The sequence below is a fragment of the Carettochelys insculpta genome, chromosome 22 (genome assembly GCF_033958435.1).
Source record: "Carettochelys insculpta isolate YL-2023 chromosome 22, ASM3395843v1, whole genome shotgun sequence".
Classification (NCBI taxonomy): domain Eukaryota; kingdom Metazoa; phylum Chordata; order Testudines; family Carettochelyidae; genus Carettochelys; species Carettochelys insculpta.
Window position 1 is genome coordinate 23340168 of NC_134158.1, and position 21318 is coordinate 23361485.

General features: G+C 58.9%; 1 protein-coding gene across 6 annotated transcripts in view; it reads left to right on the forward strand.

Moving 5' to 3' along the window:
* The first annotated feature begins 11770 nt into the window (after window positions 1-11770).
* SPTBN4 (spectrin beta, non-erythrocytic 4) overlaps window positions 11771-21318 on the forward strand; it is a 101115-nt gene continuing 91567 nt past the window's right edge. Inside the window, exons 1-2 of one of the 6 annotated variants that reach the window (XM_075016901.1) lie at window positions 11771-12056; window positions 19259-20936. In XM_075016901.1, coding sequence (XP_074873002.1) covers window positions 20789-20936 — 148 coding nt within the window. In that variant the 5' untranslated portion in view covers window positions 11771-12056; window positions 19259-20788. Of the gene's footprint in view, window positions 12057-16653; window positions 20937-21318 lie in introns of those variants that run through there. The other 5 variants (XM_075016905.1, XM_075016903.1, XM_075016904.1 and 2 more) reach the window with 5 other exon arrangements.

Here is a 21318-nt window from a genome sequence, read left to right on the forward strand (position 1 = left end):
GGTTCCTCCGGCCCAGCCAGATCCCCTGGGCTGGAGGTGCTGGGCTTCCCCTGGCTCAGTCGCCATGGCTGGCGCTGCCAGCGGAGCCCTGTGACCCAAGTGGTGCTGGTCACAGGGCTGCCAGGGTTCCCCCAGCCCTGGCTGGATCTTTTGGGGCTGCAGCTGCTGGTGGGTTGCCAGCTTGATAATGGCCACAAAGGGATGGGCCCTGCTAGTTTTCATAAATCCAGTTGTAGATCTCTGTCCAATTCATTGCTAAAGATAAACCAAATTCAGTATCATTAGCCATTATTGACGTATTTTGCAGTACAAAGGGTTCTGATTTGACAGTACAGACACCACTCCGTTTATCCTCGTATACCTTAGTTACGCTGGACGGTACCTGTGGGTAGATGCCAACGGTTAGACTGGGTGTACAGTTAAGCACAGTAATCCCTTGCAGTGCAGAATTTCCCCTGGCCCTGGCTCAACCCCCTGGCCCGCGTGGTTCCGATTCAAACACCCCCCCCTCCCCAGTCCAAACCACTCTGGCCAGTTTGCCCCAGCCCATGCGGCTCTGGCTCACCCCCCGCGTGGCTCCAGCTCAACTTCCCAAAGGGCTGCGTGGCCTTGGCTCACCCCTCCATCCCCCCTGCAGTCCTGTTCTATCCGAGGCGTAACCCTGCGCCAGCCTCCCACAGCCCCAACCCACCGCCAGGCTTAACCCATCCCAACTGCCCCCCAACCCAGGACTTACCTTCCAGAAGGAGCTCCAGGTGCTCCTGCTGCTTCCCCAGCTGCAGAACATGTGTTCCGCTGGGGAGGAAAAGCCACCCTGATTTATGCAAAATTCGAGTTATGCTGGGGTGCGTGGGAACACGACCCTTTCATAGCTCAAGGGATTACTGTATATAACTTTATTTAGGGTAAAGTTTGTCCGTTTTTACACCGTTAATTGTCTCTCCCCTTCTATAACACTTTTCACAACAACTTGCTTTCAAAGTCAATTTTTTTCTTGCAGACCTTCCCAGGCCATTTAAATGGCAATTCCTGACTTCATTTCTGGGCTCTGTGTACAGGCTAGTAATTGTTGTTCCGTTTTTTTACTTAACAAGCATGCATGGGTGGGCTTTCCTGATTTTGTATTCTGGTTGTTTGCCAATAAAGTTATCTAGCAGTCCAGCCTCTTATGCTAGTTTTTAACTCGAAAGCACTTTCTAGTGCACTTCTTCGCAGCCTTTTTCACGACCCAATACACAACAGCGCTAGCAGTGCGACAAACACCACATGACAAACAAAACATTAAACATGGGAAACACAATCTTTGTCACAACGGTAGATCCATGGTATTTTGGGTTGCTTTTTAGCTGGTACCAGCTTCCTCTGATTTTCTGAAAGACATCAAGAACATTTTTCTCTCCCTTTTGAGGGGTGGCAGATTATATTTTCGAATAACTCTTTCACAAATATCTTGCTGATTTGGTGCAAAACAGAGGAATTGCTCTGAGATTTACCGGTGTTTTTGTTCTGTGAGCAGGCAAGGTTTCATGCCTTCTACCTTTTAAACTGGCTTGCAGTGAATTGTCATCAAAATTCAGGAGGTGGTGTGCCTCAGTTTCCTTTTTATGCAGTAGACTAGGTTTGTAATAGTTTTTTGTTGTGCCTAGTTTTGGGTTTCTTTAAAGATAATAATTGAGAGGCATTATCACTGCAGTGACCTTTTCATCACAAGCTGTGTTTACACTGACCATTTCTAACATGCTTAAAGGCAGTGTGATGGAGTGGGGGGAGTGCAAATGGGAGACTCAGGCTAGATATGAGAACCAAGCAGAATAGCTCCCAGTGGCTAAGGAAGACCCTGGGGCTACAACCTAGGCTGGCAGGTAACACCTCTGCTCTGAACAAAGAGGAGGGAGGAGCCGAGCTGGTTTGAATGTGGGGTGGCAGTTAGAGGCTAGGGGAAGAGAGAGCTGGAAGGCAGCCAGCTGGAGGAGGGGGAAAACTACACCCCAGAGGGGCACCCCTCGGGGTCTTCTCCCCAGGACGGGTTGGAAGGACCGTCTCTGACTGCTGTACTGACGCTTCTGTGAGAAACTGGGCATCTGTTGCCTAATAAACCTCCTGTTGTACCTGCTGAGTGAGAGTCACTCCTGCCAGCGGACGGGGTGCAGTGCAGGGGGACCCCTGAACCCCATCACAGGCAGATCTGGGCTCTGCAGGTAGGTCCCAGATTTGCCCTCTGACCTGCCCTGGGATGCCCCACAGCCATGGCAGCAGCGCTAGGGGTGTGTTAGTTGGGTACATGAGGATTTGATTCCCCTAGTTCAGTTGCATGTGTTTCCTACTGTCCTGTAGTATCACCAGGTGGTGCCTCAGTTTCCCTCGGCACAGTGTCAGTGCACAGTTCGTGGTGGGAGGTTTGGTGTGAGGACTTCTCACACGTAGGCAATGGGACTCCAGGATCTTTGTGAGCCAGGCAACCAGGTGAGCCCTTTCTTCCCTGGAACCAGGCCAAGGCAGGAACAGGGGCCTGGCTGGTCTGAATTGGAAGGTGGTCGGTCTGGGCTGGCTGCAGAGGGAGAAAGGGGCCAGGGCCCAGCTCAGGGACCCCTCTGGGCCCCTCTCCCCAAGCTGGATTGTACTGACATTTCTGGTCCCTGTGCTGACAGGTCTGTTCTACACTGGGTCCCTGTTGCCCCATAACCCCCTGTTCTCCTGCCCAGGGAGAGTCTGTGTGCCTGTGGGGGGGCAGGGCCTGGGGACCCCCCGCCCCATGACAGTTTATCAGCCTGTGGCCTCTTACGCTACAGCCCCTGAGCCCGACGGCCTTGTCCTGCATTGCCCAGAGCCAGAGAGCAGGGACTCCATGTGACAATCCACCTGCAGCCTCTGCCCCACACCAGGGGCTCACGTCCCCCCAGGGGCTGTGCCCACTGCTGCTCAGAGCTGGGGCCCTGCGTCAGGTGCCCATGGGACTCAGGAGTGCCCCGGCCTGTCGTCGCGGTCATGAGAAAATAAGAAGGGCCAGACTGGGTCAGAGTCAGGGCCCTCCAGCCCGGGTCAGAGTCAGGGCCCTCCAGCCCAGCGCCTGCCTCCCACAGGCTGGAACCAGCGAACAGAACGGGGCAGTTAGCCAGAGGCACATCCCCTGGTATTTTCTCTGCCTGCTGAGCACTTCTGGGCTCTGACTTTGTCGGGAACCTCACCCATGACCAGTCTGCCACGGGTGACCTGAAGGGAGAACACGACTCCAGCACCACGGCTCTCGGGGTCACTGAAGGTGTTACCGAGAGAGGTGGTGGGATCTCCAGCCCTGGAGGTTTTTAAGTCCCAGCTTGACAAGGTCCTGGCTGGAATGAGTCAGTTGGGGCTGGTTCTGCTGTGGGCAGGAGATGGACTCCATGACCTGAGGTCCCTTCCTACCCCAGGAGTCTATGATTCTATGAAACACACAACCCCCTCCCCACTATGAGTTGGGGAGCCAAGGATCTAAGTCCTCAGCAGCCAAGCAGAGGGAGGGTAACTGCACGGTGGAAGTAAAACACTTGTGCAGCGTTTTACTGGCTGTGAAGGCAGATGAGGGCCGCAGCTGATAGAGGATTTCCAATTGTCATGGTGTCCTCGGCGTTGGTTTCAAGCTCCCTCTCTGCCAAGGACACAGAGGTGACTGTTGTGCACCCTCTCCCCGCTCCCCGCCAAAGAAAACCCGTATCGTTCTGGGAAAACTGCGTTTGCACAAGGCAAAGGGCCAGTGGCGACAGGAAGAGCTGGAGGTTCCTTGTCACAGGCCGACACACAGACGGTGGGTGTGCAACTCAGTCGTCTTGCTCGAGAACTGAGGCAGGTCGGGCATCTCGGCAGCTGCCCCTGTGACTGAGCAGTCTGCTTTAGGACCTGCTCTGCTCACCCCGGGCATTGCTGGAAAAGATGCCCTGAAATAGCCTTGCCTCTGTTCCTCTTGGCTGGATAGCCCCATCCAGTGGGTTCACCGTCCCAGCACTCGAAAACATCAGAAACTTTAATTGTGGGGCATGAAACAGCTCAAACAGCAACCGACCTGAGCGATGTACAGCCATCCTTGGTCGTGAACTGAGTCAGCTCCCCAAAAGTACCACTGTGGGCTGCTGTCCCTGGCCCACCATGCCCGACTCACAGGACACCAGGGGATCCAGTGCTCCAGGCAGAGGTTGTAACAGAACTTTCTCTGGCAGGGAATCTTTTCTATTGTGCAATGCTACTGCCGGTCGCACAACCCCTGCCAGAGGGCGGGGAAGGCCTGGGACAAGGGGAAAGCTGCCTTGAGGCCACTGCCCTTCACCTTTCCAGGAAATAGCTGTGGATATAATGCGGGAAGTCCTCATCAGAGACATGCTGTTCGCAGACGATGCTGCTGTAGTGTCTCGCACAGAAGACCAGCTTCAAAAACTGCTGGATCAGTTCTCCAAAGCATGCAAGGACTTTGGGCTTACCATCAGCCTAAAGAAGACGAATGTACTCGGTCAGGATGTTGCTGAATCCCCATCAATCAGCATTAACAACTATATGTTAGAGGTTGTCCACGAGTTCGTTTACCTCGGGTCCACCATCACTGACACCCTGTCGTTGGACACTGAGCTAAATAGGAGGATCAGAAAAGCGGCCACAACTCTGTCCAGGCTCAGCAAGAGAGTGTGGAATAACAACAAGCTGTACACTCACACCAAAATGCAAGTCTACAGAGCCTGAATCCTCAGCACCCTCCTTTATGGCAGCGAGACTCGGACCCTGTATGCCCGCCAGGAAAAGAGGCTGAACGTCTTCCACTTGCGCTGCCTCAGGCGCATCCTTGGAATATCATGGAAGGACAGAGTGACCAACGCTGCCGTCCTCGAGCAAGCTGGAATCCCAACCATGCACACCCTCCTCAGGCAGTGTCGACTCCGCTGGCTTGGCCACGTCCACAGGATGAACGATGGAAAGATTCCAAAAGACATCCTGTATGGTGAGCTAGCCTCTGGCAAAAGACCTCCCGGACGCCCCCAGTTGCACTACAAAGATGTCTGCAAGAGAGACCTCAGAGAGATAGACATTGAGCTGGACAACTGGGAATATCTAGCAGACGACCGCAGCAGATGGAGGCAGGGGTTACACAAGGGCCTTCAGAAGGGCGAGTTGAAGATCAGACAGCTAGCAGAGGAGAAGCGAGCGCACAGAAAGCACAATAAGGACTTGCCAGACACCCACCACATCTGCAAGAGATGCAGCAAGGACTGTCACTCTCATGTGGGTCTTTACAGTCACAACAGACGCTGTAAATGAAGTCCTCAATTGAAACTTTAGAGGGCGCGATCCATAGTCTATGCAGACTGAAGGATGCCTACTACTATAATGGGTCCCTTCAGTACGGTGAGCCAATCTGGGAAGAATTACACCCTGGTGGTGATAGACCTCACTACTGGAAGCAGTCAGTGGTCCTCTCTCAAGGCAGACACCATGGCAGACGCGTTGTTGACCATTTTCAGGTCCTTACTGAGCAGGGGTCTAACTTCATGCCAGCCCTGCTGCAGTGCTTCTGGGAGAAGTGTGGCATCACCCGGGCCACAGGCCACCTCTCTCAGTCCCGTGGGCTGGTGGGGAGGTTCGGTGGGACGCTGAAGCAGATGCCAAGACCATCTATGAACCTGCACCTTGTGCCGTTATTAGATGTTAAGAAGAACATGAGAACCATTATTGTAACCACCCTCCTCGGTGTGCACCATGACACCAATGGAGGTGTCTAGTGAAAGCTGGCGACTCACTGGATCTGTTTAGGGGCTTCGATGTCTGTAGCATTTTTACGTGTGGAGTTACAAGATTGGCTCTGCCCTTGCAGGGGAAGTTGTAGTTTCTGGGGGCCCATCACAGGAGGCGGAACACCAGGTAAAGCGGCACATAACTCCTGTCCATGCCGCAGGAATCTCGCGGTGGACATACAGCCTGGGAGACTCCAGAGGTGCCCAAAAGAGGACGTGGAGATGTGACCTGCTCCTGTGATTCTCCATTTTGAAAGTGCTCCCAGACAGGGGGAACAGTGAATTTCCCCCCACATGCACAAGGGTGTAAAGGGGACTCAGAGGCTTCTCCATTTTGTCTGCAGTCAGTCCAGCTCCTCACCTCAGGAATGTCTCTGCTGTGAACTGAGGATTGCTGACCCAGCCTAACAAGTCCAGAGACTTTTAAGGCATCAGCCAAGTCATAGAATCACAGAATCATAGAACGCTAGGACTGGAAGGGACCTCGAGAGGCCATTGAGTCCAGCCCCCTACCCCAATGGCAGGACCAAGTACTGTACTCTAAACCATCCCTGATAGACATCTATCTAACCTGTTCTTAAATATCTCCAGCGATGGAGATTCCACACCCTCCCTTGGCAATTTATTCCACTGTTTGACCACCCTGACAGTTAGGAACTTTTTCCTAATGTCCAACCTAAGCCTCCCTTGCTGCAGTTTAAGCCCATTGCCTCTTGTACTATCCTCAGAGGCCAAAAAGAATCCATCTGCTGCAGCCTGAATTGAGGACTTTGTGATTGGTGTATGTGATCTGATGGCTTTAACGATTTTATTTTCACCCTATTCTTTCTTTCTTTTTATTAATAAGCCTTTAGATTGTAGATTGAAAAGGGTCGGCCCAGTGTGCTGTTCTGGGTAAGTTATAAGTATATATCGAGCTGGGGAGGTGGCTGGTCTGGGACTGGGAGAACCTGTTCAGATTTGCTGAGATTGTTTTACAGAACCTCTCACCTGTGTCGGGGGTGGGACGGGTTGTAGCACAAGGGAAGCTGGAGTGTCTGAAGGATTTGCTTGTGTGACTTCCTGCTGGCCAGAGAGGCAGCAGAGGTGCTGTGAGTGGTCTGGTGTCTTATAGAGAGGACACCCAGTCTGGGCTGCAAGTAACCCCATTTTAAACAATTTGACCTGATTTAGAACATAAGAACATCAGAATGGCCACACTGGGTCAGACCACAGGCCCATCAAGCCCAGCATCCTGTCTTCCGACAGTGGACAGTGCCAGGTGCCCCAGAGGGAATGAACAGCACAGGGAATCAAGTGATCGATTCCCTGTCGCCCATTTCCAGCCTCTTGCAAACAGATGCCAGGGACACCATCCAGGCCAGGCAGGAGTGACTCTCACTCAGCAGGAGAACAGCGGGTTTATTAGCCGACAGGGCACAGCATCATACAGAGGAGTCAGTGCAGCTGGCAGAGACAGCCAGTCCGATCCATGTTGGGGAGAGAAGGCCCTGAGGGCCCCTGGAGCCAGGGCCTTGCCCCCTCCTTTGTTTCTCTCTCTCCCAGCCCAGACTCACTGCCCAAATCCCAGTTCCAATTCAAACCCCTCAGGCTCCACCTCCCCCTTTGTCTGCAGCCCAGAGGTGTCACTTGGTCTCCTCAGTTACCCTCAGCAGGAGCCCCCCACCCTCTGAGCGCCCCACACACACACACACACACACACACACACAGAGGAATCTCCTTCTACATCACACTCCCCACTCAGATGTACCTGGATAAATCTCCAGTGTAACACACTTGCAAGACTGGGACAAGTAATTACCCACCTGCTGTTTGCATACAGGGAGGTCCCCAGGAACCCCCGGGCTTCTCCCGTTTGAGCTACTGTATGGGAGGAGAGTGCAGGGACCCTGGACTTGCTCTGAGATGAGTGGGAGGGGACAGCTTCAACCAGAGGGGAGCCGGTGGTGGAGTACGTATTAGCCATCTGGGAAAGGCTTGCTGAGCTCATGGGCTGAGCCAGTGAGAACCAGGTCCAGGCTGAAGGACAGCATATCCTCCAGGCCCACGCCGACGCCACTGGAGACCAGGTGATGGTTCTCATACCCAAGTGGCGGAACAAGCTGCAAGCTGCCTGGGATGGTCTCGTCAAGGTCGTCAAACAGATAAATGAGACAAACTACGTCATGGAACTGTTGAACTGGGCTCACAACCACCGGGTGTATTGTGTCAACCTGATGAAACCGTCTTGGGACGGGGAGAACTTGGTGCTGGCCGTGTGCAGACACTGGGAGGGGAAGCGGGAGGATCTCTTGGTGGATCTGCTCAAAGGGACTGGAGCCGGCTCCTTGCTGGCATCTGTTCCCCTCTCTGACCAGCCGACCCCTGCGCAGCAGATGGAGATCAGGGAGGTGTGTTCACACCAACGGCTGTTCTCTGACCGGCCTGGGTTCACTAACCTGGCTGTCCACTGCATAGAGATGGGCGCCCACCCTCCTGTAAGAGCCACGGGGAAAACAGCCCAGGGCCTGGAACAGGGGGTCCAGCATATGCTGGCACTGGGGGGGTCCAGCCGTGCTCCAGCCCCTGGGCTTCTCCTGTGTGCTGGTCCGCAGAAAGGACGAGATGATCTGCTTGTGTGTGGACTATCACAAGCTCAATGCCACCCCCGTGTCCGAGGCCACCCCATGCCCAGGCCTGATGCCCTCCTTGAGGTGCTGGGGGTAGCCTCTTGCCTCACCTCCTGAGACCTCTGTGAGGTAGTGAGGGATGTGTGTGACTCACAGGTGGAGCAGCTCCCCCACCCCCCGCTGGGGATGACCCCTGGGGCTGCAACCTGAGGTGGCAGGTGACACCTCTGTCCTGAGCACGGTCGGGGAGGAGCCCGGCTGGTTGGAATCGGAGGCGGCAGTGAGAAGGGGGAGGGGGTGGGGAGGCAGTTGGCCTGTGCTGAGGAGAGGGGGAAAAGAAGGGGCTAGTCCCTAGACGGGACCCCCCCCACAGGCCTCTCCCCGAGATGGATGGGAGTGACTGTCTCTGCCGGCTGCACTGATACCTCTGCGCTGTGCTGTGTCTCTGCTGACCAATAAACTCCCTCTTCTGCCTGCTGAGTGAGAGTCACTCCTGCCAGGGGACAGGGTGCAGAGCCTGGGGACCCCTGAACCCCATCACAACTTTTGCAAAGGGTACTGGCAAGTACCAGTGAATCCAGACACGCAGCTCAGATTGGCTTTCATCACTCCTGTGGGGCTCTACCCGTTCCTGGCCCTGCCTTTTGGCCTCAAGGGGCTGCCGGCCACCTTCCAGCGCCTGGTGCACCAGCTGCTGAGGGGGACAGAAGGTTTCGCCCTGGCTCACATCGATAAGGTGTCTTCAGCCAGATGTGGGAGGATCACGTGTCCCAGGTCAGCCAGGTGCTGGACCAACTCCAGGGGTTTGGGCTGACTATCAAGGCAGGGAAGTGCAAGGTGGGGATGGCTGAGGTGACCTACCTGGGTCACAAGGTGGGCAGCGGCTGCTGAAAGTCAGAGCCAGCTAAAGTGGAGGCTGTCAGAGACTGGCTGGTGCCCCAGACTAAGAAGCAGGTCCAGGCCTTCATTGGGATGGTGGGGTACTGCCGGAGGTTTGCGCCCCACGTTAGCTCCATCGCAGCCCCCCTCAAGGAGCTGTGTGAGAAGGGGAAACCAGACAAGGTGGTCTGGACAGAGCAGTGTTAAGAGTTCTGCACACTGAAGGAGGCTCTGGCCAGGGCCCCAGTGCTGGCAAACCCAGACTTTGACAAGCCCTGCATGGTTTTCACCGACACCTCAGACGTGGGGCTGGGCGCTTTGCTAATGCAGGTGAATGACAAAGGGGAGAAACACCCCATCGTGTACCTGAGCAAGAAGCTGCTGCCCCGGGAGCAGAACTACGCAGCCATAGAGAAGGAATGTCTGGCCATGGTGTGGGCTCCGGGGAAGCTGCAGCCGTACCTGTTTGGACGGTGTTTCACTGTGTACACCGATCACTCACCCCTGACCTGGCTGCATCACATGAAAGGGGCCAACACCAAGTTCCCGCAATGGACTCTGCTCCTGCAGGACTACGACATGGAGATGGTCTGCGCCAAGGGGAACATCACAGCCAATGCCGTCACACAGGGAGGGCCCTGACCGTCCCCAGTCACTGGCTGAGTGACCCGCTCAGTTTGGTCTGGAAGTGGGGACAGAGGTGATGCAGTGGGGTGTGTGAGGATTTTATTCTCCTGGTTTGGTCACATGTGTTTCTTGCTGTCCTGTAGTAACACCAGGTGGTGCCTCAGTTTCCCTGGGCACAGCATTCGTGCAGAGTGGAGATAGGAGTTTCCATGTGATGACTTTTCATGCGTAGGTGAGGGCCCTCTTTGACCTTTCTAACCTAGATAACCAGGTGACACTCTTTGCCATGCTGCAGGCCAAGGCGGGCTCAGGGGCCTGGCTGGTCTGAGTTGGAGTTGGGCAGTTGGGAGGTGGTCAGTCTGGGCTGGCTGCAGAGGGAGGAAGGGGCCAGGGCCCAGCTCAGGGACCCCTCTGGGCCCCTCTTCCCCAGCTGGATTGCACTGATGCTTCTGCTTCCTGTGCTGACAAGTCTGTTCTATGCTGGGTCCCTGTCACCCCGAAACCCCCTATAATGGGTAGCAGGTTCAAAACTAATAGAAGAAAATTCTTCTTCACACAGCGCACAGTCAACCTGTGGAACTCCTTGCCGGAGGAAGCTGTGAAGGCCAGCACTCTAACAGAGTTTAAAATAGAGCTTGATAAAGTTTTGGAGGTTAGGTCCATAAATGGCTATTAGCCAAGGGTAAAGTACGGTGCCCCTAGCCGTTAGTCAAAGGCTGGAGACAGATGGCAGGAGACAAATCGCTTGATCATTGTCTTCGGTTCACCTCCTCTGGGGCACCAGGCACTGGCCACTGTTGGCAGACAGGATACTGGGCTGGATGGACCTTTGGTCTGATCCGGTATGGCCATTCTTATGCTCTTATTCTCCTGCCCAGAAAGAGTCCGTCTGCCTGCGTGGGGGCAGGGTCTGGCGGCCCCACACCCCGTGACATCTTACCACCTGGCCCTGGGCTGCTGCCTGGTTTGCCTAAAGGGATGACTTCCAGGGAGCTAACCGGCCCCTTCCGCCCTGCTCGGCTCTCTGTTCCTGCAGCCTTCCTCTGCGCCCGGCCTTTCATCACCACGGGAGCAGAACTGGCTGCCAGGTCCAGAGGGGAAGGGAAGCGAGGGGCCCCTGTCCTTCCTTGGCCCCAGTTCCATCCACCCTCCCTTGGAGAGCCCCACTGGCTCTCACTAAACACAGTTCATAGTCGATGGGGCCTTCCTGAGTCTGCACAGAGCCGGGGACAGTCGTGGGGAGATGGGAACCGCCCCAGGTCTCTAAGTCCTGCAAGGGCCCTGGCCAGTGGTGGTGACCTTTGTCCCCCACGCTGCAGCGCCTGCATGTTCCGCGCTGACCGGATCAGTCGTAACCACGCCGCTGCCGGGCGCCCTGTGTCACGCAGCCACAGCAGGGCGCGTCTCGCCCCCGCCGGCCACCGCTCTGCTCCCAGGGCGCAGGACACCAGTCAGAACAGCCCTCGAAAGCCACAGGCGGCGAAAGCCTCTGGCCCGCGGCGGAGTTCCCTGAGGGACCTGGTCTTTGGCAACCGCCCTCCCTGACACCACTGCAAATAAAAGCACCAAATGTTCAGGCCCCAACTGAGATCAAGTCCCCCACTGGGCGGAGCACCGCCCACACTCTGGCCGAGATCGGGGTCCCCTGGGGCCGAGCACCGCCCACACCCCGGCTGATATGGGGGCCCCCTTGGGCCGAGCACCGCCCACACCCCGGCCGAGATCGGGGCCCCCTTGGGCCGGGCACCGCCCACACCCCGGCCGAGATCGGGGCCCCCTTGGGCCGAGCACCGCCCAGACCCCCAAGGAGCCTCCAGACTCCCGCTGGGGGCAGCTCGCAGCTTAAGCCCCAGAACAAGGGGGGAGGGGGGTTTCGCAGGAATAGAACCCAGGCGTCCTGCGGGCGGCACCTTCAGCCCATCCCCCCGCCGCGTTATTCCCCGCTCGCTGTCGCGTGATCCCGGCACGACCCCGGCCCCGATCCCGCCGCTCGTCCCCGCCCCCGCCCCGCGGCTGGCCCCGATCCCGCCGCTCGGGCCGGGCCGGGGAGGCAGCGCCGCGCTGCCGGACGGGCGGGGGGAGGCTGCGCCGCCGCGCGGGATTGGGCGGTGCGGGAGCGCGGTGACGGCGGGGCCGCCTGGCTGTGCGCTCCGCAGCGCGCTCCGGGCCCTGGATGCTGCTGCGCCGGCGGGTGAGTCCTGCGCCGGCCGGGCCGGGTCGGGTCGGGCCGGGCCGTGGGGCCGGGGCTTTGGCGAGCTCGGCTCCCCGCCCGGCCCGGCTTTGCCCAGCGGCCGAGCCGGTGCCCGGGGGAGAAGGAGCCGGCCCTGGGGCGGGGGGGCCCAGCTGCTGTGGGGGGCTGCGCCCTCCGGGTGTGGGGCGGGGGGGGGCCCAGCTGCTGTGGGGGGCTGCGCCCTCCGGGTGTGGGGCGGGGCGCTAATTACACCTGCAGCGCCCGGGCCCGGCCGGGGAGCGGTGCCCCCTGCGCGTGTGTCGGCCGGGCCCGGCCCGGGGTCGTGTGTGAGGGCGCAGGCCGGGAACAGGCCCCGCGGCAGATGCAGGGTTAAGTCCCCCCCCCCGGGGGAAGAGGGTCCTGCCGCGCCCTGCGGTGCTGCTCCTGGCGGGGCGGCAGATCCCGCCTCGACTGCCGGCCCTGCCTGGCCAGGCGGAGGCGGACTCCGGCATCCGCAGCATCCCTTGAAGGCGCCTCGTTCCCCTCCGGGAGGGAGCAGCTCAGCCCCAGGATGCAGCCTCGTGGGGCCGGGGCCGGATTGGCCCACGCGCCCCACTGCTCTCCTGACCTTCCAAGGGAGGCAGAAGGACCCAAGCTGCTGGCGGCTTCCTGGCCAGGCCAGGCCGGGCTGGGGCTACCCAGCTGCTGGGAGCCGGGCCCCCATGCAGGCTTTATGGGAGCCGGGAACAGCAGCATCCACCCTGGGGCCTGGAGCCTGGCGGCTGAGCGAGCTGCCCCTGCCAGCAGCGTGGGCCGCAGCGGGGAGCGGGAGGGCGAGCCTGTGGCCCAGCCGGTGCGCTCGGAGCTGGTGGTCACATCCCCAGGTCCAGCAGTCGGGCACGAGCACCAGGTGAGTCCGGCTGGAATTGGAGTGCAGAGCTGTGGGTGCAGGAGAGGCTTCAGTACGGTGGATGTGGGCTGCCGGCTGGGCCCTGCACGAAGCTGCTCTGGCCCACGGCAGCCTGTGCCTGGCTCCGCCCTCGCCCGCTGACTGCGAACATAGGCGGGAGTCTGTATTGCCCAGCTGCACCCCAGAGCATCACCCCTGGGCCAACCTGCCCCCACTGTGCTCTCGCCTGGACCTGTGTCCTCAGGGGCTCTGGCACGTGGAGCCTTTGCATGGAGACCCAGGGGAAGAGCCCTGCTCCCCAGATGCTGTCTGGCTGGGGAGTGAAGAACAGGTGCCCTGGGACACCAAGGAGTAAAATGTGCAGAAATAGCCAGAAGGTCTTAAACGTTGCTGGTACCACCAAGACCCAGCTGAGCTCAGGGCCCCGTTGCACTGGGCGCCGCACAGACCCTGGTCGAGATCAGGGCCCCATCGGACTCCTGGTGGGGCCCAGCACCATCTGGCCCTGTCCGCTGCACTCCTGGCAGGGCCCAGCAGCGTCCAGCCCATCCCTGCTGGGAGTGTCTAACCTGCTCTTACAAATCTCCACTGCTGGAGATCCCACAACCTCCCCGGGCAGTTTATTCCTGTGCTGAGTGTGAGAAAGTGTTCCCTGATGTCCAGCCTGAACCCCACCGGCTGCATTTGGAGCCCATCGCTCCTTGTCCTGTCCTCAGGGGCCAAGGAGAACAATTTTTCTCCTTCCTCCTTGTAACTAACAAGTGGGTGCCTGAAAGCTCGGGTCATGTCCCCACTCAGCTATCTCTTCTCCAGCCTAAACATCCTCAGTGCTGTCAGCCCCCAGCCTAGCTTGGTTCTCTAGACCCTCCATCATTTCTGGTGCTCTCCTTTGGGCCCTCTCCAACGTCTCCCTGTCTGGCACGCAAGGTGGGGCCCAGAGCTGGACACGGTACTCCAGCTGAGGCCCTGTGAGCGCAGCACCGAGTGGAAGAACAACTGACGTCTGTGTCTGGCTCACGTCGCTCCTGCTCGGACACCCTGTCCCGTCCCGTTTGGGGTGCGTGATGCTGACTGCTCCTCCCCAGTTGTCCTTCCTGAACCTCGTCCTGCTGGTCTGAGCCTGGCTCACTGGGAGTTCTCATCCTTGCAGCCCAGCCCAGCTTGGGCTCACCCGCCAGCTTCATATCTCCATCACTGAGGGTCGTCACCGGAAGGGTCCCAAAGGCGACCCCCTCCACCCGCCCTTCCCGCCAGCCTGTGCCCGAGACAGGATCTCTGGGCGGTTGTGCACCCACCCCAGGGCCTGGCTGGGCTGGGTTTCCCTAGTTAGAGGGTTTTTTAAGTTGTACAACAGGTGCTTTTACTGAAATACAGACTTGGCAGATAATTCAGACTTCTGCAGCGCTACAATCAGAAAACAAACCCAACAGAGTTCTAAATGCTATGGGTGCACCCAGCTGTCGGGGGCACCGTTTGAGCGCTGGTGGTGGCGGTGGTGGGTATAGGCCCATCCGCCAAGACCCCTCCCCCAGCCTAGTGGGAGAGGCTACTGGACCCAGACTCAATTGATTGCTTGGGACGAATAAGAAAAACCGAAGGCCGGGTGGTGAGGGTCACAGTGTAAAGGCAGGAACCGGAGGGGGACACCCAGCAGCGAACTCCAGACAGCACCCGCTGCTCCTCAAAGCTGGCTCAGGAGGCAGCAGCTGCTGCCCGGGAGAACTCTGCCCGGATGGGTGAGATAAGGGAGGACCAGAAGTAGGCCCTGCAGTCGCAGTGCGCCCCTCATCCACCATCCTCCTGCGGGTGTGATAGACTTCCTGGGGCCACGCACAGAGTGTGTGTATGGGAAAGGGGTGTGGGGAAGGGCAGCCAGAACCTCCATAAGAGGCTCTGGAGGAGCTGGAACAGGGGCTGCAGCCTGGTGCGCTCGAGGTGGGCACGTGCCAGGGTTTCCCTCAGGATCCAGGGTTGGGGGTGAACCAGACCAGGCACGTGCCCGTGCTCACAGCTCCGTGAAGGAGCTGCCAGCTGATGTCCCTGGTGGAACTCGGGGTCAGGGTGGAACACAGGCTGCCCCGGCTCCGCGCCGTTTGGCGTCGGGGCGGGATGGGAGGGTGAGGAGTTGGAGAGTGTGGGGCAGGAGCAGTACAGCTGTTCTCGAGGTGCCCTTCTGAAACAGACCAGCCGCAGTGGGCGCAGCCGGCGGGGGGAGGGGTGGGAGGCCGGGGGGGCTTGTGGAATTGGGGCCCTAAAACCAGCGCCGGAGGCGTTGCAGTGGGGGCGGGGTGGGCCCTCTCGCAGGGTTCGCTCCAGGAAGGTGAGTGAGGGGCGCCGCACGGCCGCCCATAGGGCCTGGATAGTAACAGAGAGGAAGCCGTGCTAGTCTATACACCATGAAAACAAAAAGCAGTCAAATACCACTTTAAAGACCAGCAAAATAGTTTATGAGGTGAGCTTTTGTGGGACAGACCCACTTCTTCAGACCACACAAGTGGGGAGCAAACGGTGGAGAGCCCCACGTGGCAGTGAGCGCCCAGGGATCCACCCAGCACCCCCAGCGCAGCCCAGGCGGTCTGCAACACGAGCGGTTGCTGCCACGACACAAGCATTGGGTAGCGGGTGTGCGAGGAGGAGCATTGGGTAGCGGGTGTGTGAGGAGGAGCATTGGGTAGCGGGTGTGCGAGGAGGAGCATTGGGTAGCGGGTGTGCGAGGAGGAGCATTGTGTAGCGGGTGTGTGAGGAGGTCTGCCCCCGCAATGGCCGCAAAGGACCTGGTCGCCGCAGAGAGCTTCCGGGTCCGGAGGAGGCCCTGGCAGAGCTCTGGCCCTGGGCGAGGTCTTGCAGGTCAGGAGGAGCTGCCGGTTGTGCCGGTGCCCTCGGAGGCGGTGTGGGAAGGCGTGTGCCGAGGGCTACCTGCACCGCAGAGGGTCTCTGCAGGGCCTGGAGGCGGAAGGTGTGGGCTGGCGGCGGATGAGACCAGGCTCAGGATTGCCGCAGAGACCCAGCCGAAGGAGGGGGCCGTGTGAGACAGGCGAGTGCTTTATTCGAGTCTAGGTGCAAAACCCATCGTGGGGTTTGACAGCCATGGCCCCGGCTCGGCACCTCTCCCGGACACTGTGCTGGGTGCCTGCTGCTGCCTGTAGGCGCAGCCGGGCATGGGGGCCGACGCTGCCTGTCAGTGACAATCACAGGGGGAGCCAGATCCCAGCACAGCGCTAGGCCAGACACCAGAGGCCGTATGTGGGGATACTGATCCAGGACCTTCTCCCAGCCCCACCCACCTCCAGCCCCCTGGGCTCTGCCAGTCCCCACCCCCACCGCCAGCCCTACTGGACTCTGCCAGCCCCCCGTGACCCCCCCTGCTGGGCAGTGCCAGGCCCCCCCATGACTCCTCTGCCGGGCAGTGCCAGGCCCCCCATGGCCCCCCACCAGGCAGTGCCAGGCCCCCCAATGACTCCCCTGCCGGGCAGTGCCAAACCTCCTCCCTCAGTTGCAGGCCCTGGGATGAGGGGATCTGGTCTGACCATGACCAGTCCTGGAGGTCTGGGGTGGGACTGCCCCAAGGATGTACAGGGGCTGGCTGCAGGCTGAGCCCTGGGGGTGCAGCCGCTTGGTGCCCTTTGAGTTGTGCTTGGCTGAGGTTTCCGTACGGATTTGCCTGTCCAGCTGCTGGACACACCGTCCCTGTGCGTGCTCGGCTCTGCATGTGGGCAGCTGTTCCCACCCCCGGCCCCTGCCAGGGCTGAACTGAGCTCCATCCCTGCTGCAGCAGGGCGCTGTGGTGCAGACAAAGGGAGCCAGTGCCACACCCTGACCCCTCCTTTCTGTCTCCAGGCTCTGTCCTGCGGCACCAGGGTGGTGCCCTGCGTGGGAAGGACAGCCCCTAGATGGGCCCAGAGCAGTTAGTGCCCTACCACTGCCCGCTCATGGCAACACCCGGCTGCCCCCAATGGGCAGGGGCGTTGTGAGAAGCCCACAAGGTCTTTCTCAGGGAACAGGTGACACAGCGTTCACTGGGAATACGGTAGGAAAGCAGTTAGTGTCTGCACACGCACTCTCCTTCACACACACACCTACACGTGTTCACACACGTGTGTGCTCACACTTGTGTGCGCTCACACATGTGCACAGTCGCACGGCATGGCCGGTTGATGCTCTGGTTACCAGGCTGGTGCTCACTTGCAGTTGTTCAGCCGAGCCAGTGAGCTGCGAGGCCGGGTCGGGACCAGGCTCCTTTCAGCCGGGCTGGGATCCCGGGGAAGCGGTGGCAGAACCCCCAGTCCATGGCCCAGCCCCCCGGTGAGCAGGTTTCCCGCAGTGGGGTCGGGGCTGGCGCTGTCGGCCAGGCTCGTCCGCTCAAGTCTCAGCGCTCAGCTGAGAGGTTCCTCTTGGCTCTTGTCCCACCAGGCTGGTTTCCTCTTGCCCTCGTTGCTGACACCTGCTGCCCCTCCAGAGGCCCAGTGCTCTGTGCCCTTCTCAAGTCTGGCTGGGGATACGCAGCCACCCCGTTGCCCGTCCCGGTCCCTCCACAGAGCTTCGGGGGCTGGTCTCGCACGTCCGTGCACATCCCTCGCTCGCACCATGGGACTGGGCTCACACGTCCACTCATATCCCTCGCTCGGGCCATGGGGCTGGTCTCGCATGTCTGCTCGTATCCCTCGCTCGCACCACGGGGCTGGGCTCACACGTCCATGCACATCCCTCATTTGCACCACGGGGCTGGGCTCACACATCCACTCCTATCCCTCGCTCGCACCACGGGGCTGGGCTCGCACGTCCACTCATATCCCTCGCTCTCACCATGGGGCTGGGCTCGCACGTCCACTCATATCCCTCGCTCGCACCACAAGGCTGGGCTCGCACGTCCACTCATATCCCTTGCTCGCACTACAGGGCTGGTCTCGCTCGTCCACTCATATCCCTTGCTCGCACCACAAGGCTGGGCTCGCACGTCCACTCATATCACTCGCTTTCACCACAGGGCTGGTCTCGCACATCCACGCACATCCCTCGCTCTCACCATGGGGCTGGTCTCACACATCCACTCATATCCCTCGCTTGTACCACGGGGCTGGTCACGCACATCCACTCATATCCCTCACTCACAGCACGGGGCTGGGCTTGCACATCCACTCATATCCCTTGCTCGCACTACAGGGCTGGTCTCGCTCGTCCACTCATATCCCTCGCTCGCACCACGGGGCTGGGCTCGCACGTCCACTCATATCATAAGAACATAAGAACGGCCATACTGGGTCAGACCAAAGGTCCATCCAGCCCAGCATCCCATCTGCCGACGGTGGCCAATGCCAGGTGCCCCAGAGAAGGAGAACAGAAGACAATGATCAAGTGATTTATCTCCTGCCATCCATCTCCTGCCCTTGTTCTGAAGGCTAGGGCACCATACTTTACCCCTGGCTAATAGCCATTTATGGACCTAACCTGCAAAAATTTATCAAGCTCTTTTTTAAACCCTAATAGAGTCCTGGCCTTCACAGCCTCCTCGGGCAAGGAGTTCCACAGGTTGACTGTGCGCTGTGTGAAGAAAAATTTCCTTTTATTAGTTTTGAACCTACTACCCATCAATTTCATTTGGTGTCCCCTAGTTCTTGTATTATGGGAAAAGGTAAATAATTTTTCTATATTCACTTTCTCCACACCATTCATGATTTTATATACCTCTATCATATCGCCCCTCAATCGCCTCTTTTCCAAACTGAAAAGTCCCAGTCTCTCTAGCCTCTCCCCATATGGGGCCCGTTCCAAGCCCCTAATCATCTTAGTCGCCCTTTTCTGAACCTTTTCTAATGCCAATATATCTTTTTTGAGGTGAGGAGACCACATCTGCACGCAGTACTCAAGATCCCTTGCTTGCACCACAGGGCTGGTCTTGCACATCCACTCATATCACTCGCTTTCACCACAGGGCTGGTCTCGCACATCCACTCATATTCCTCGCTCTCACGTCCACACACATCCCTCACTCACACCACAGGGCTGGTCTCGCACATTCACGCACATCCCTTGCTCGCACCACGGGGTCTTCCACTAGCAGAGAGCCCAGAGCAGCATTTCGACAGCGCATTCAAGGAGTTTTAACAACCCCCATCCCCCTCCCGTCCAAGTTCCCTCCAGAGGCAGGTACAAGTAAATCCCCACAGTGGCCTAGTGTGAAATGGTTCCCACGTCATCCTCAGCTGCAGCGTTGGCCCGAATTAAATAGCGTGAAAGGGGCTTTGAGCCCAGGAGAAGGGTGTGCTCCTGGCAGTGAGCTGACACGCTCCGTCTCTCATTTGTTTGTGTCTCCAAGACAGGCCAGGAGCTGCTCACCAGTGCAAAGGGAGGTGTCACTGTCGGCTCACGAGGATGGCGGTTTGCACTGCGAAAGGGGGAAGCTGTCCCTAAGTGAACTGCACAGATTTTAGCAGCTAATACTCAGTAAATATTATGGTAGCGTGTAGAGCCTTCAGCTGAGATCCAGTTGTGCCAGGTGCTGCACAAACCCTGTGGGAGAGAGCCCCTGGCCTGGAGAGGTCACAGTCTGATGGCGGGTGGGCCAAGGAAGGACTTGCCTCTCGCTGTCCAACGGGCCAGTGGCAGAGCTTCAAATAGAACCCGGGAGTCTGGGCTCCCAAACCTCCTTTCCCTAACCACTAGACTCCACTCCTCTCCCTGAGCTGGTGAGAGAGAACCGGGAGTCTGTCCTGCCCCTGCCTGGGCTGAGATCTGAGTGCAGAGTGGGACACCCAGCGCTGGGCGAGTGAGGCTCTGAGGGAGGAAGAGCCCCTGGTCGGGGGCAGCCCCGCTGGAGTGGCTGTGGACAGAGCCATGAGCTGCCAGGTAGATCTGTGCAGAACCCAGCCTGTGACGTCTCCTCCAGATGGTGGCCTGAGCCGCTGGCACCTCACTGCAGGGTCCTTTGGGTCCTTGAGGCTTTGCTGAGTCCTGGTGGCATCTGGTGGTATCAGGGGCTGCCCAGGCCCAGAGGATGGACAGTCCCGGCCCCCAGAGCATTTGCTCCTGAGTGTGGGCAGCGTTGTCTGGGCAAGGTACACGTGTGCAAAGCGATCACAAGCTAGCAGTGAGCACGGGAGTGCTGGGCTGTGTGAGTCACACGTGTGCAAAGCCCGTGCAGGCTAGCAGTGAGCACAGGAGTGCTGGGTCATGAATCACATGTGCAAAGCTGGGCCACATGAGTTGTATGTGTGCAAAACCTGTGCAAGCTGGCAGTGAGTGTGGAACTGTTGGGTCATGCGAGTTGCACGTGTGCAAAGCGTTCAGAGGCTGGCAGTGAGTGTGAGTGTGCTGGGCTGTGCACATGCAGGGCAGAGCCTCTCCACAACTGTGCAAATGTTCACACCTGAGCACACGAGCAACGTGAGGGTGCATCTTTGTTCACTGTGATTGTTCGCGTGGGGCATTTAGTGCTGTGGCAGGCGCCACGTGCCTGAAGCTGAGGTGCAAAGGATGCAGGTTGTGTTGCTGATGCACCTGGGGACAGTGTGCACGGACCACGCTGGTGGTGAGCGGTGCCTGCAGCATTTCCCTGGGCTGACTCCTCGTGCGAGCACTTGGTGTGTGTGAGTTGCACTGGAGGTGAGGGTGGTTGGTGGTGTGCAGCCTGTGCTGAGGTGTGGGGGGATTGTGTGCAGAAGGGCCGTGCAAAAACGTGCAGCGTTGCACGTGCAACAGGAAAGGAGGAAACACCGTCCTGCGACAGGCGGGGAAGTGCTTGCCCGCTGCTTAGACCAAGCTTAGCTGGAGTTCAGGGCGCCCTGCGGGAATCCCGGCCCCGAGCCGGTCTCTCGCTCTCTCTTCTGTCAGGTGCGAATGCTCCCTGATGGCCAACGTGGTGGCCGAGCTGGATAACATGGAGGTGCAACAGCAGAACAATAACAGCCGCTGGGAGAGCACGGACAACCCCCTCTGGGAGGACACCGCAGCCCCAGCCAAGCTGTTTGAGTGCTCCCGCATCAAAGCCTTGGCTGGTACGGCCGCGAGCTGGTGCTTAGAACGGGGGCTGGGAGCCAGGACTCCTGGGTTCTATCCTGGGTCTGGGGGTTGGGGGGGTGATGTCTAGTGGTTAGAACAGGGGCTGGGAACCAGGACTCCTGGGTCCAGGGGTTGGGGGAGTAATGTCTAGTGGTTAGAACAGGGGCTGGGAGCCAGGACTCCTGGGTTCTATCCTGGGTCTGGGGTGGGGGTAGTGTCTAGTGGTTAGAACAGAGGTTGGGAGCCAGGACTCCTGGGTTCTATCCTGGGGCCGGGAGGGGAGTGGTGCGCAGTGGTTAGAGCGGGGGGGCTGGGATCCCGGACTCCTGGGTTTTGTGTCCAGCTCTGGGGTTGGAGGGGGCCTGGGCAGCAGGAGTC